The sequence below is a fragment of the Gobio gobio genome (assembly GCF_949357685.1).
Source record: "Gobio gobio genome assembly, chromosome: 10".
Taxonomy (NCBI): Eukaryota; Metazoa; Chordata; class Actinopteri; order Cypriniformes; family Gobionidae; genus Gobio; species Gobio gobio.
Window position 1 is genome coordinate 42,990,383 of NC_137116.1, and position 15,766 is coordinate 43,006,148.

The 15,766-nt window shown below is 38.5% G+C and overlaps 1 protein-coding gene across 1 annotated transcript in view; it reads left to right on the forward strand.

Annotated features, from left to right (window-relative positions):
* nphp4 (nephronophthisis 4) overlaps window positions 1–15,766 on the forward strand; it is a 268,868-nt gene that overhangs the window by 210,304 nt on the left and 42,798 nt on the right. Inside the window, exons 15-17 of the mRNA XM_079826906.1 lie at window positions 3,322–3,512; window positions 7,241–7,401; window positions 8,646–8,826. Coding sequence (XP_079683032.1) covers window positions 3,322–3,512; window positions 7,241–7,401; window positions 8,646–8,826 — 533 coding nt within the window. The remainder of the gene's footprint in view (window positions 1–3,321; window positions 3,513–7,240; window positions 7,402–8,645; window positions 8,827–15,766) is intronic.

Below are 15,766 nucleotides of genomic sequence, written 5' to 3' on the forward strand. Positions count from 1 at the left end.
GATACAGTAAGCATACGAGCTGTTTAAACAGGACGCGTCGAGGCAAACATTCTTTTACTCTTCCTTTTGTCCAGTTGTCTGCAGACACAAGCGTACGGGCATCTGTATACTGTATCTAGTGTAGACAGCGTCAGTGATTATAATGGGTTCTCTTTGCTTTTGACGCGGCGGTCTTGTCTGGAGTAGACAATTATCAGCCATTAAGCGACTGAACACAAGTGAGGGGCACATGGTGTGATGATGTAAAACTATTTGTTGATATCTTTCTCTAGAAGCAATCATATCGTTAGCCTCATAGCATAATTGCCCAGATCATATTTCAATGTTTTTGGACTTTTTGGCAATTATGCTATGAGGCTAACGATATGCAAATGTTTTTGCCAGTTTGACATCACAGATCCCATAGTATCCAAGCCGAATTTGGAGCTTGGTTGAATAAATGCTTTGTTTAGAATGAGGATGAAGTTTTAAAATTTGATTTGATGTCATGTGGGGCTGTGACGATGGTAATGGACCAACTACCAGCGGTGGCGGTAGAACTGCCCTAAAAAACTGCCCTACATGACATCAAATCAAATTTTCCTTTATCTTTGTATCAGTAAAACATCCTGCAAATTTCACAACCGAAAACATCCTCCTCATTCTAAACAAAGCATTTATTCAACCCAACTTCAAATTTGGCTTGGATATTGGGGGATCTGTGATGTCACACAGGCAAATACGTTTGCATATGATTGCTTCTAGAGGAAGATATCAACAAATAGTATATATATCCATATATATATATATATATATATATATATATCATAGGCCGCTTTGCGCTGACAGGGATGTGGGACATGAGCAGGAAAGAGAGCATCGCGTTTCTAATATCTTCGTTTTCTCCTGACGTTCCAGAACTGACACTTGTAGTAAAAGTGTGAAGCACGAAATTATCTTCCGCAGGGTCAACAACTTTAGGCTTTGTTTGATTATGCGCTGCCAGAGAGAGAGCGAAACTAAAAATCTCCGGTGTGTATGAAATGCGCTATACACGTAAACTTGTCGCACCTTAAGTCTAATAACAAGTTTTCTACTTTACCACAGTAAATGATGCGAATATACTCCTAATTAAAAGCAAAAAAAAAAGGAAGAAACCATATGTTTCCATGGCTGCGATGTAACATAATTGCGAACCTATTATTTTTTTTGTAAATAAAGCTTTGTGCTTCACTCCTGTCACAATATTCACGTAAAACAGCATTCACATACAAAATAAGTGTTTTGGCCAGCCACCGCGGTGGTGCGGTTGTCACGTTTACCGGCACAGCCCTAATGTCATGACCGCTTTAAAGTGGCAGACGTCATAACTCCAGCTTGTGCTTATAATAAACAGAACATTGTCACTTTGATAGGTCAATGCATTTTTAATGCTGTGAACTGGAATGCTTTTTCTCTAAACACACAGTAAGAAGGCTGGTGAGTCAACTGACATGATTTTGACCTATTGGCTTGTAAAAGTATATGGAAATACCTGAATACGTTTTCTCTTTTCTAGAGGAAGTAAAATTGTGTGGTTTATCTGCTAAATGAATCTCCCTTCTAAAATATGCAGTTTTTGTGCATTTGTGTGTAATCTGCAGTCACTCTTAGAAATGTTTCCCACTCATCCATCCCTTTGTTTACCAGATGAATATTGATGTGAAATCCTCGCGTAGCTGTAAGGCTTATTCTTTTAAATTGAGGAATTCAAGTCATTTGATTGGCTCTGAGGTCAGAACTGACATTTTGAGTGAATAGCACTTAAACTCTAGAATTGTGATGTGATCGCGCTCAGTGGGCCTGCCAATTGTCCGCACTCTAAATAGTTTCTATCCTTATCTAATTCTGAGTGATTGATTGCTAATCTTCCTCACAAAGAGAAAAGAAAGCAATCATCCCTCCCTAATCTGTCCCTCCATTTTAATTCATTCTGCTGAGGATGGAGACGAACTCTTCACATTGCCCTGTCAGCTCTCAAATGTCACCTAGGACTTTGATTAATTCATTTATGTCCTTTCATTTAATTATTTATATCTTTTGTTTATCCTCTTGTTCGTGTAACAGCATGAAGTCCTAAACCCAGCGTGTTGGTTTTTAGACCTTCAGGTTTGAATGAGTGAACCCACCGCCCCTGAGCTGCTAGTGTTGAATGAATGCGTTTCTTCAGGTGCTGAGCACTCCAGTAATGGATGATTATTGCTTACATAAAATGCCGTGAACCATTACTGGATAATTAAATTGATTTAAAATATCATGTTTTTAAGGAAGTTGTTTCTCCCCAAAAGTCCTGCCTTACCAAATAAACAAACAAACAAAAAACACTTTTTTTTTAAGAGCCATGGTGCAATGAATTTGCAAGAAAGTTATTGATTTTGCTTTCAGGAAATTATGAAGTTCCACATGATTAAATAGGAAGTTTAATTTTATGATTTACCTTCTCTTTCTGACTTCAAGAGACCTTCAAGCATTATTATTTCAAGTTCTGGTAGAAGGATACTGTTTTATTGTTTTCAATTAAGTGAGCGGTTTCAGTCAGACAGGTGTTCACCATTAACCTTATTAATGGCAGTGTTAGAATGTGTTAGTGTAGAGCGGATAATGATTGCGTTTTAGGTTCAGGGTTATACGTTTTTTCATTTTATTTTATTTCATTTTATTTTATTGCCATATTATTTATTTAGTTATATTTATTCATTTCATCGAGATCCACATTTTTTTGGTTCTGCCATAAAAAAGTCATTATTAATTTGTTTTGTGTTTGAGTACATTCATCTGACTGAAATAGCTCATTTTTGCAGTAGAGGGAGTTTTTAATTTTGCAAGTTACAGTAGGCTTTCATATTATCACATAGAACAAAAGATGCATCATCTTAGAAGAAATAGTGCTTTCTCATCATATGACCTCTAGCCATTTAAAAAAAAAAAACTTTAAATCAGTTACTATTGATCTGGTTGAACGGAGTTTGTCATGGTGTGACTCCGATTCTTCATCATAGCGTGCCTTGACTGACTCTCCATCATTGCATCGCTGATAGCGGTTCTTTATGAAGGAGTCACTCAGACTGGCTCTTTATCATTGAGTCCCTGAGACTTGCTCATCATTGTGGAGTCACTCAAATTGATTCTTCATAACTAAACTCCACCGAGTGAATCCTAATAATGGGGTACTTAGACTGACTCCACACATAATATTTCTTTCAAATCAAGTCTTCACTGATCCAATCGCATCCCGACACGTCATCACTGCTTTTCAATAATGCCACATTCCCCAATGCCAATCAGTTGTCTGTCTCTCCATAGGGTCCCTCAAGCTGGTGTGAATTCAGACTGGCCCAGCTCTGTCCATTTCACCTTCCAGCTTTACCGCTTCCACCCTGTCACCACCGAGCGTCTGAAGCTGCTTGACCCGGAGAGGAACAGCAAGCTCAAATCCAATCCTGATTACCCCTGTGTCCTCTCCCTTATCAACAAGGACGGCACACTTAGCTCTGGTATGATTACCATCCTCCTACGAATGCTTTATGATTCTGCACAGCACTACAGAAGACTTTTTTTATTTCACTTGTTGTCTTTTGTTTTAAAAGCATCTTTGTTTATCATCTGAAAACAAAGGCGTATTTACGACACTCATCAAAATTGCAAGCACCACCTTTTTGCTCTAATGAATTAGATCAATGTCTGTAAAAATGAATGGCGGTTTTTTTACTGCAACACATGCAGTGTTTTAGTGAATAAAGCTCTAAAAAATGAGCAATTAGAGTTTAACAGCTCTTGGCCAAAGTCCAGTAATTGCTTTTAGGAAAGAGTCTTCATACACAATATCCTGCTGAGGAGAAGTGTAGAAACGGCGTGACTTTGTGATGAACTTGGTAGTGCTGAGAAAACAGTTTTGGCTCTGTCGGTTCGAATGGCTGCCAAAAATACTTATTACCTGCCCCTGATGTGAGTTATTTTTATCAATAGTTTCTCACAGACTGGCAAAGGCCGATAATTCAAAGCACCTTAAAATGTTGAGCTAAGAGCACCTCAAGTGCACTTTTCCCATAGCCAGAGTGGGGCTTTTTGCTCTCATGTTATACCATGAAAATCTTGGCTAAAGCTCAATGCATTGATTTATTTGTTGCAAGCACCTGCTTGACTGAAAAACGTTCCCAATGCGAGGGAAAAGCTGTGCAGCAGTTTTACCACTTGTTGTGTTTCGTATGAAATGGTCTTTACTGATTGGTTAGATAAAGTGTCTGATGAGGTAGAACATACATGACATAAAGACTTGTCTGTTTCATGATGAGTAGGCAACCTCTCAATTGCCTGCAGCGTACAGCTGAGAAGAACGAAGTAATAGACAATAGAGATAGAACAAAGGTTGAAGAGTAAGATAGATAGGGTGGTGGAGTAAGAGAACAGAAGAAATGGGACAGATAATGAGAGAGTGATAGAGCGAGAGTGCATGACGGAGAGATGCAGGGGTACAAGAGGATCAGCTCTAACAGCCTGCTTTCAGCCTTTTTATTTCAGAAGAGACGTAATATCATACATAAAGAATACATCTAGTGTGAGCTTGCAAGCCTTCAACCATTTTAAAGCTAAAGACACATCTATCCATCTATCCATCTATCCATCTATCTATCTATCTATCTATCTATCTATCTATCTATCTATCTATCTATCTATCTATCTATCTATCTATCTATCTATCTATCTATCTATCTATCTATCTATCTATCTATCTATCTATCATCTATCTATCTATCTATCTATCTATCTATCTATCTATCTATCTATCTATCTATCTATCTATCTATCTATCTATCTATCTATCTATCTATTTATCGATAAATGATCTCACAATTTCTATCCATCCATCCATCCATTCATGATCTCACAATATCCATCCATCCATGAATGATTTCACAATATCTATCTATCCGTCCGTCCGTCCGTCCGTCTGTCTGTCTGTCTGTCTGTCTGTCTGTCTATCTATCTATCTATCTATCTATCTATCTATCTATCGATAAATGATCTCACAATATCCTTCCATCCATCCATGAATGATCTCACAATATCCATCCATCCATCCATACTTTGTTTTGCTGCTTACAATGCAGAGCTATTAAAATAATTACCAATAATGCACAATGTACATTGCATGTTAATTTAAGTTAATTTTAATGGGGGATAAACAATGAAACATTTACAGAAGCTTCTTTATCTTTCTTTTTTTCCACAAAAATTTGTTTTAATAAAAATAATAATTGTCGGGCACCCTAGGGATGGCCGACCTCCTATTGAAGACCCTGGCTATAAGGCGTAAACGCATTATGCCTCAGTGCACAGAACTCAGCCCTTAGACCGACCTCTGGCCCAACTATACAAGACAATGAGCCATAAAGTGCCATAAAGATTACAGGCTGAATTATGATATTGCGCGGAAGGCCTTTTGATGTCTGTGGAGGGAACATCTGTATCCTGTGGGATATGATGCTGTTATTGTGCAATTACTTGTTGTTGCATAACATCTTCTCATCCCAGATTCTCAGCTGAGCATTGCACTTCTCTCCAATGAAGAAATAATATTTTTGGCTCTCTGTCTGAAGTAGCACAATGTAAAAGCAACATCTAGTTTAACATTTTGGCTTCATTAAGCATTAGTGTTGCATTTGCTTGTTTTGCTTTGCCACGAATGAAAATGCATCCAAGGTTTGTTGTGTTTATTTGTGTTCAATTTCAACTGTGCTCAACCTGCTTGACCCCATAAATCAGGCTTCAAATCCAGTCACTCCACTCGAACTGCTGTTGTTCCCATAAACACACGTCACCAGAGTGTCCTTGCTTAACACCGTACTGTTTGTTCTGGATCTTTTGGCAGCATCTGATGCTGCAAACAACAAACTATTGATCTCTAAGATGGTAGAAATGCTCATTTCTAGGTCAGTACTTTTCTGGATTATATCCTACCTGGATGACAGTAGGTACCAAGTCGACTGGAAAGGCTTACACGCCTTGCTCCACTGGGGTCCCACAGGGATTTGTGCCTGGACCTTTACCACTTTCCTTTTACACTAGGCTGTATGTATACACTTTAAGGATGCATTAAATTGATAAACAATGACCGTAAATGCATTCTAATTTAAATAGAATTTTAAAAAATAAAATTTTTCAAATATTGTTCTTTAACAATTCACTAAGCAACACAACCACTTTCAAGTAATAAAAATAAGAAATGTTTCTCGAGTGCCAATTCATTATTTAAAATTAATTAATTAATTAATTTAACCATCACATATTTTTCATGATTCTTTAACAAATAGATGGTTAAAAAGAACAGCATTAACTTGAAATAGAAATATTTTATTAAATTATAAACAGCTTTCCTGTCACATTTGATCTATTTAATGCATCCTTGCTGAATAAAAGCTGAATTTCAGCCTGAAAAGGTAGCCAAAGGTTCTATTCAACAGAAAAAAATGTTTTCCTCATCCAGACTACAGACATTTCATGGTTAAACTGCTGGACTTTCCCTTTTTGCCAACATCTCCACCATACATCAAAAATGCAGCCTTGCACTTCTTTACTCTTTTTTACACGTTCCTTCCTCTCTGGCCTACCAGCATCTGCCATACATCCCTTTGAACACTTCAGTAATGCTTCCTTACACTCCTTTACACTTGTTGTTCCTGGCTTTAAATCACTACTCAGGTCTACACTAGCAGATATTTGCTAGCCCCCTCACATGAAGTATTGGTCCAGGGTCTTCTCCAGCTTTGCATAATAACATAAATGTAACTGCAATGGTACCAAAGCACTTTCAGAACTGATTACAGTCATCACTTTAGACACAGGGAAAGATGTGGGAACATATAGAAAACATCAGCGCCTGCGGCACTGCCAGTGTTTGATATTCATGACTGGCAGGATGTGGTGCGTGCTAGAGGGTTGTAGCTCAGAAATGTTTATGTAAATTTCCCACACATTTCGCTTGGTGGCTTAACAGAGATCAGTTTGGTTTTTACATAAAAGTCCTTGATTTCTTGCTTCATAGAATTGGACGTAGCGCTTTATCACCCACCTGAGATTTGTGTTAAAGATGGGCGATTTACTTCACTCTCATTCTAAACCCTTCCCTTTATTCACAAATCTGTTTTTCTATGTCCTCTCATTATTCGTGTTCTTGTTATAACTTTGTTCTTTCTTGTTGTACTTTTTTCCCCCTCTTCCTCAGGTTTTCCTGGTCTGCAGCTGCAGTACCGAGTTGACCCGCAGTTCCTCAAGCCAGGTGAGCGGGGGTGGTTCCTGCGATACCTGGCGCTCCACTCCCTGCAGATTGATATCTGGGACAGTGAATCCTTAATGCTGATTGGCTCAGCTGCTGTGGAGCTGAAGGTAAAACTACCTATCAGGGTGCAAATGTTTTGCCCCACTAGAATTTTTTGCAATTAAGTTTTACAATATTTTTCCATTTTCTCCTGTATTTTTAATCAAATAAATGCAGCCTTGGTGAGCATAAGAGAGACTTCTTTCAAAACTTTAAAAAAATATCTTACATACCCCAAACTTTTGCATGCAAATTTTTCTCAAATTTTGTATTAAGTGTTATTTTTAAACCTTGACACCCTACAGTAGATATGAGTATACAAAAAAATCAGTTTTAAACCCAATTTTCAGGGTTTACCTGCAAGATTTTGACATTATCTTAATGTCAAAACTGTTAAAAAGTCAGACGTGCCCGCTGAATAAGCTGACAGAATGCCAATAAGGCATTTACATGACCTTACATGTTGTCAACATATTTTTTCCATAAGGTCATGCATGTAAACACACAAAGACTCAATGTACTGCACACCAAAATAAATATTACAATACCCCAACACACCCCGCACAAACCATGACAAAACAATACTCCAAATAATAACTCAAATTATTCTTCTTGGCAACAGCCTTGCAAGTCCTCAACTTGCCATGTTGGTAACAACCCCACAAGCCATACATAGAATTTTGACACGGGTACAAATACTGCCCTCATTAATAGCCCAACAGAGCTCACACAGCTGTTTAACTCAGACAGACAGTCACCCTGCACATCGAAACCTTTCTGCGGTATTCATTATTTAGTGTGCTCAGATGGGAGTGTCATGTCGAAATTATGAAATATGCATGCCATACTTCAGGACACCTGCGTCTGTTAGATCTCACCACCGCAGGTCTCTTGGCTAGAGCTCTCATCGATGTCAGCTGTTGAATAAAGGTTAAAACAAAACAAGACCAGAAATAGATACAATCACATCAACATAATTGGACTGTTCCTCTTTAGCATGGATTCTGACCTTTTCAGAATTAACAAAGGGTCCATTTAGGCTTCAAACACAACCACAAGGTCGTCAGAAGTTGGCATTTGTCTGTAGCCTGTAACAGATGTCTTAGTTGCTGGTTATGTTTGTTTATCTTTTTGTTCTACATGGTTCGATCAATACAATTGATTCAGGGGCCATGAAGAATTGCCTTGTTGTTTAGCACATTTCTAAACATTCGAAATATTTAGCACATTTCTTTTTTATAGTGTATCACACTATATTTAGGACCTTTGAATTCACAGCTTTAATATTTATATTTGTTGTTTACTTCTGCAGCATATGCTGCGTCAAGGCCGTGCGGCCGTCCAGGTGAGCCATGAGCTGGAAGTGATCACTACTGAGTACCTGCAGGATGCCAACTTTGCCAGCAGGCATGACAGCAAGCACAGCGCCACTCCAGCCATCAGTGTCTACACTACCGTAAAAGGAATTCTGCATTTGCGGCTTGGAAATGTTGGTAAGGATAATGTGCTAACCACCAATAGTAATGTGTAATTTTTTGATAGCTCTACTACCATTCTAGTTTGGTATGCAGAGACCATTAAAAGAAAGCCATTTGTAAGATTATTTCCCAGAAATTTAAATATTGGTTTGTGGTGATATCAAATTATTTCTCTGCTTGTCACGGTTGTGTGCCGTTCAGAATTTAATTGAAAATGCCTTACAATTCATTCCTGAATTTAAAGTAAGGGAGCAAACCAGAACAGAAGTAAAATTTGAAAATTAGAAAGTAGAAGTAAAATGAGTTTTTAGCTGGATGGATGGATGGATAGATAGATAGCTATATATCTATCTTTAACTTTCCTCTGAAAATTTCTAGAAAGCAGCTCTCTAAGATGTCACTATGTCATAAGAAGCATCCGTCATTAGTGACCTTAAACATTTAAGTTGTTTTCCACTCTGGAAATCCGAGCCGAATCAAAGCTATTCAAAGGCTGTCTTCATGTTTATCTGCTTAAGCTCCTTCTTAGAGGCCCAGTGAAAATGCATGCAATTCTTGCAAAATTACCCAACAGTCAGATACCCATCAGCTTTCCTCTGTCTCTTTCTCTCAGCGGTCGGAATCAATTAACTCATCCAAAACAGGCAAATCAAGGCAAGCTCAAAAGCCGCTCAACGCCATATCTCAATCTGGGATTAATGCGTTGCCCATTTATTTGATTCCTAATGAGTGGCCGCCATTAACAAGAGATTGAGGTTTACTCAACTCTCTAAGGCTTACAGAGATGTTTATCCATTGAAAGCACCTCAGAGGATTGAGTAGGTCACAGAAAAGACAATTATTGGTCAGTGGAAAGAGGGATTGGGGAAAAAGGCTTTTATTATGTACATGCAAATGCCTTTTGAATGGCTTGATCTGTCAATTGAATGCATTCAGTCAAGTTTTGATAAGGTGGGAAGTTGTGAGTCTGCCGCTCTGGGTAATGCACACGGATTGATGTCTTACTTCATGATCCCTCACTGTTTCGCAATTTTCTGCTCAGATAGGACACGTCACGTCGTTGGGAATTAATAAAGCTTCTATGTAATTGGACTCGTGATGATTGGCGTCGTTGTATGCAAAAACGCAATGGAGAAAGCTCCTAATGAAATCCTCTTTAATTAACTTCAGCTTGATGCGAACAGACAAGTGAATAATTAAACAAACAGAAAATCCACATAAAAAAAACGGATAACTTAATTCGGCACTAATGGAACAGGTTAAACATCATCTCTGAATTCAGAGTGTTTTGGTGCATCTGTCAAAAGCTTCTCACAGTAGCAACAGGCTCTATCACCTCCGGATTCTTTATGCCTTTATACCGAGCAGAGAGAGAGACGCAGGGCCAGATGGAGGGGGGAAAAGATTAGGATTTTATAATTCGCCTGCCTCTGGCCCCCACACTGCTCATCTGCAAACGTTTGATAAGCGTGGCGAAGATTTCAGCAGAAAAGTGAGATGGGGAACGGGAGAGAGGGAAAAAAGGGAAGAAAATCGCATTTCCTCTACAATTATTTCCAAGCGATTCCCCTATCTCTCCTTTCATGGTAAAAAATACAAAAAACAATGGTATACATTTGCAACAGGCTCTAATGTAGACTTCTGTCTATTTCCTCTAAAACAAAGCTACATTTAAAAGATAAGAGAAAGTGCATCCTAATGGAAATCCTATCATGTGCTCCACTACAGATAAAAGTGTTCCATATTTGAATGATTTCCAAAGCTATAGAAATGTATTCTGCAGAGTAAATAGGGTTCTAAAGGGAGGCATCTAAAGATAATGAAACGCCCAACCAGCAGGTATAAGGCTATAGGATCAACTGAGGAAGAACTGGATGCCATTTCTGACGTTTTAAGGATTAAACTTGCTAAAGGTCTGGACGCTCAACAGCTCATTTTGGTTCACAATATTGTGCAAAATTGTTCTGGGTTGTGTATGTATATGCATGAGAGGTTTTTCTGAACTCTTTGAAAAGTTTGCGGGAGCTATGAACATGAGAAATCTACTAAGAGGAAACTTCAGCCAGATAAAGAGACTACATATCTTAAGATGTACATTCTTTGAAATCGTCTTTCTTTAATATTAATGCTGTTTTCTCTCAGAACAATCCAGCAAACCCCTCATTTGCTCAGCTAATGCTGATGCGATGTAATGCAGTGTTTTGGATGTGAAACCTTATGTGAGGGATTTGTTAGAATTACTATGTATTTCTGCATATATTGTTCATAAAACTTGATCTGATCTTTAATTTAACAAAACAGTAGACAAACAATCTGGTTAAGCAATAAATAATCTTAATTTTATCTCTTTCTTGTATAGCATTTTATATATCGTAAACACTAGGGGTGTAAATCGGACGGTTCATCACGATTCGATACAACATCAATTCTCATTGCCCGCGATACGATATTTTCTGATACCTCAAAAAGTTCTGCGATTGCGATACGATTCAGGGGTATATCAATCAATATTATATTATGTGCCTATTTTACACAACCAGTTACGTTTTTATTAACTCACAACTGCAACCAAAATATATAACATAAACATTTATTTTAAAAAATTCACATCCTGCAACATGATTGGGACATTCACATTAGGGCTGTCATTTTTGAGAAAAATTTATTTCGAACGGATATCAAATATCAAGCAATGTATTCAAATATATTTGAATATCTACGAGCCCCCCCCCTGGCTCCGCTACCTCATTTGGATGGTAACTCGACAGGTGAGCGCGAAGATTGGATGTCGAGGATGTGTAGGTAAACCGTTTTTTCTAAATTCGGCAAACTACCTTATCTTTAACGGTTACTTTACCATCAACGGTGTAGAACCCAAAATGTTTCCAGACACTACTTTTAAGATGGGTTGGGGTCGTAATTGTCCGCTCAGGCTGGCCGTTCTGAGAGTTATCTTCCATTTTCAAAACAGACTGGCTATTATTCGCTTGATTTGGTCATGGGCCTACGCTGCAATACGTTTAGAGCGCCCTCTATTGGATGAGATGGCAAACAATAAAATAAAAAACAAACGGTCTGTAAAAAATGCGCTACATGAAAGGCACTTAAAAAAAACGGATAGTTTATTTATAGTTCGATTACGGATATTTCACGTCATGTTCGAATGCATATTCGAATATCAAATAAAAAGTGACAGCCCTAATTCACATATAAAAAATTCACACAGTAATCTAATGACAGCTTATGACATATTTTAGGCTTCTGTGCTAAAATGTGTAATGTCAAAAAAACAAGGGGGGAAAAAGTATAAATGAATACTATAAAATGAAAACACATTTCTTTTAAATGGGGAGCGCATATTTCTAATGAAGCAACAACATATAGTATAGGTCATATTATAGGTATTATAAGTCAGAACAAACGTTCATGAAGATTCATTACTGGCCCGAGTGTCTTTCACAAGCTTGTAATTTAAACAATAAAATATAGAATGCATGCATTGGCTATAATACATAGACTGTCATGTGGAGAGTGTTCAAACAAATGTGCCTCTTAAATATATAAATAGCCTACAGTATCGATTTTTAACGCGTGGCATCGATCTAATATTGATCTATATAAATGTATTGTTACACCCCTAGTAAACACATCAACAGAGATGTTTACAATGATATTCCATAGATTTCTATAGTCTTTAACTGACATTCTTGGACTCTTCTTAACACCATTGAACTTTCCTTTTGCCACTCATCTTTGCTGGACGCCTACTCTTATGGAGCGTAGCAACGGTCCTGAACTTTCTCCATTTGTTGATAGTTTCTCTTACTGTGTACTGACGAACTTCACAGCTTTTAGAGATACTTTTATAACCCTTTCCAACTTTATGCTTAATCTTGGGGGTTCTGAGATGTCTTTTGTCCAAGGGCATGGTTCACACTCAATGCTGCTTGTGAATAGCAAGCTGTGTGTGTGTGTTTATAGGCTAGCTCTATCTCGTCTCCTTGTTTAGACTCCAGGCTTACTGACTTCTGACTCCAATTAGCCTTTATAGAAGTCATTAGCCTACAGAGTCATCCTTTGTTCCCACCCTGCTCTGTGAATGTTTACACGTTGTGTTCAGTAAAGAAATGAAACCATATCCTGTGTCATATATTTAAGTAGACTGTGTTTGTTTGCTTGATGTGTATAGATCACATCAATTTAACAATTTATGCAGAAGTTCATGGTAAATTCAAATTTTCACATGTGTCTGTCATATCCGTCAATATGTACATGCAGTGTGAGAGGTTACACAGGCCAGAAGGTGTAGTCTGGAGTCTCTACTTTTCAGGATTTATTTATGTTTTATTCATTAGTGAATATGTTCTTTATGTAAATAGTGTAAAAGTCACAAAGGTTAGTGTAAATGTAAAAAGAGCAGTGTTTTCTACGTTTTTTCCGCTAACTTGGGCATCCACTGTGAAATCTAATCCTGTCTGGGTAGGACTATCTCTGATTTTGGATATATATTTTTTCAGCTTCTCCTCATTTATTTTGACCTTACTTGAATAAATTTCTCATTGTGCTGCCTGGAGCACTTAATTATAGATTTAGATGCTTTTTTTTCCAGCTTTCTAAGTAAAATAACAGTTGGTGGTTCAGGTGCTGCTGGTATTCTGTTCTACTTAATAATAATAATAATAATAATAATAATAATAATAACAGTCTGAACATCCAAATATAGTAGCAGCATCAGGTATGATATAAATAAAATATTTTATATACACTATATTACCAAAAGTTTTGGGACGCCTGCCTTTACATGCACATGAACTTTAATGACATCCCATTCTTAATCCATAGGGTTTAATATGGAGTTGGCCCACCCTTTGCAGCTATAACAGCTTCAACTCTTCTAGGAATGCTTTCCACAAGGTTTAGGAGTGTGTTTATGAGATTTTTCCCAAATTCATCCCAAATGTGTTCTATCGGGTTGAGGTCAGGAAGGTCGGGTTGTGTTTAAAATGTCTTGGTATGCTGAAGCATTAAGAGTTCCTTTCACTGGAACTAAGTGGCCATGCCCAACCCCTGAAAAACAACCCCACACCATAATCCCCCTCCACCAAACTTTACACTTGGCACAATGCAGTCAGGCAAGTACCGTTCTCCTGGCAGCCGCCAATTCCAGACTTGTCCATTGGATTGCTAGACAGAGAAGCGTGATTTGTCACTCCAGAGAACACGTCTCCACTGCTCTAGAGTCCAGTGGCGGCGTGCTTTACACCACTGCATCTGACGCTTTGCATTGCACTTGGTGATGTAAGGCTTGGATGCAGCTGCTCGGCCATGGAAACCCATTCCATGAAGCTCTACGCACTGTTCTTGAGCTAATCTGAAGGACACACGAAGTTTGGAGGTCTGTAGTAGGAATAAGACATTTAATCGATAAAACTTATCGATCATCGATTAAGCAGGGTCATGTGCGTGCGTGCTGCTCAACCATGAAACCGGAGGAAAAATGAAGCGAGTGTTTATTTTGTATATATGTGATCAATCTCATATTGGATGTGTTTCTTTGAGCTAAATAACGCGCTAACAAAGAGCTTCAGTGTACCGGTGTTCATTTAGCGCTTCAGCGTGTGCAGCTCAAACAGCAATGCACAATTAATAATAACTATGATTGGGACTGTAATTACATAACATTAATGAGGACACTATTTTAATAAATAGTTGTGAATTCATTGGGTTTAGTTGCGTGTTCAGTGCGCGTACACACATTCTGACGTTGGGGACCCGTTGTATTAGAAGTTATATTTGATTATTAAATAAGTAATTTAATTAAATGATCAATCACATCGACTCATTTTACAATCCTATAGCCCTTAAAAACCCTTCTCATTCATTTGGTGAGGAACACAGCGTTTTGAGCAGCATTTGCACACCTTGTCCTACTGTTGACTATAAGCCACTGCTGTAGACACACATTGCCGTATTATGGCTAACGGTTAATCGATAAATTTTGCGTTAATTTAAACGACGATCGATCATGGGAATTTGTGTAAATTGACATCCCTAGTCTGTAGCTATTGACTCTGCAGAAAGTTGGCGACTTCTGCGCACTGTGCGCCTCAGCATGCGCTGACCCCGCTCTGTGATTTTACGTGGTTTTGAGTTGTTGTTGTTCCCAATTGCTTCCACTTTGTTATAATACCACTAACAGTTGACCGTGGAATATTTAGTAGTGAGGAAATTTCACGAATGGACTTATTACACAGGTGGCAACCTATCACAGAACCACGCTTGAATTCACTGAGCTCCTGAGAGCGACCCATTCTTTCACAAATGTTTGTAGAAGCGTCTGCATGACTAGGTGCTTGATTTTATACACCTGTGGCCATGGAAGTGATTGGAACACATGAATTCAATTATTTGAAGGGGTGTCCCAATAGCCTGACAAGCCAGACTCACATCAAGATGTTGGGTCTGGAAACTCACCATTGACAGGGCTCAATCCGAGGGGCGGGATAAACGGTTGTCTTTCAAATTCCCTCTGCACGCAATTGGATAGCGCCATGAGCGCCACAACCAACCAGAACAAAGAAGAAGGTGAAGCCGAGCTAACGTTAGTTGATAGATTTTCGCCGTATCCGGTAGGCAAAACTTCGAACATATCTTCTTTTCTTAAGAATTACTTCAGTGCCGTTCTTTTCTCAAAGAAAAGCTTAACTCCAAGTCTTCCAGAGTCGCGGCCAAAGCCGATTCAAAAGACCGCTGTTCGTCAGCTTCTTTGTTTACGAGTAGCACGCAGAACCTCCGCAACCCTGCCGTGACGGGCCGTCATTATGTTAAGCCCGCCCACCGACTCTACACATGCTGTGATTGGCCTGACCAGAGTTTGTTTTTTCCAGCTCTCAGGTCTACCGAGAGTTGCTAGACTAAACTCGCTGCAAAATAAATTTTCTGCCGCTAGGGTACG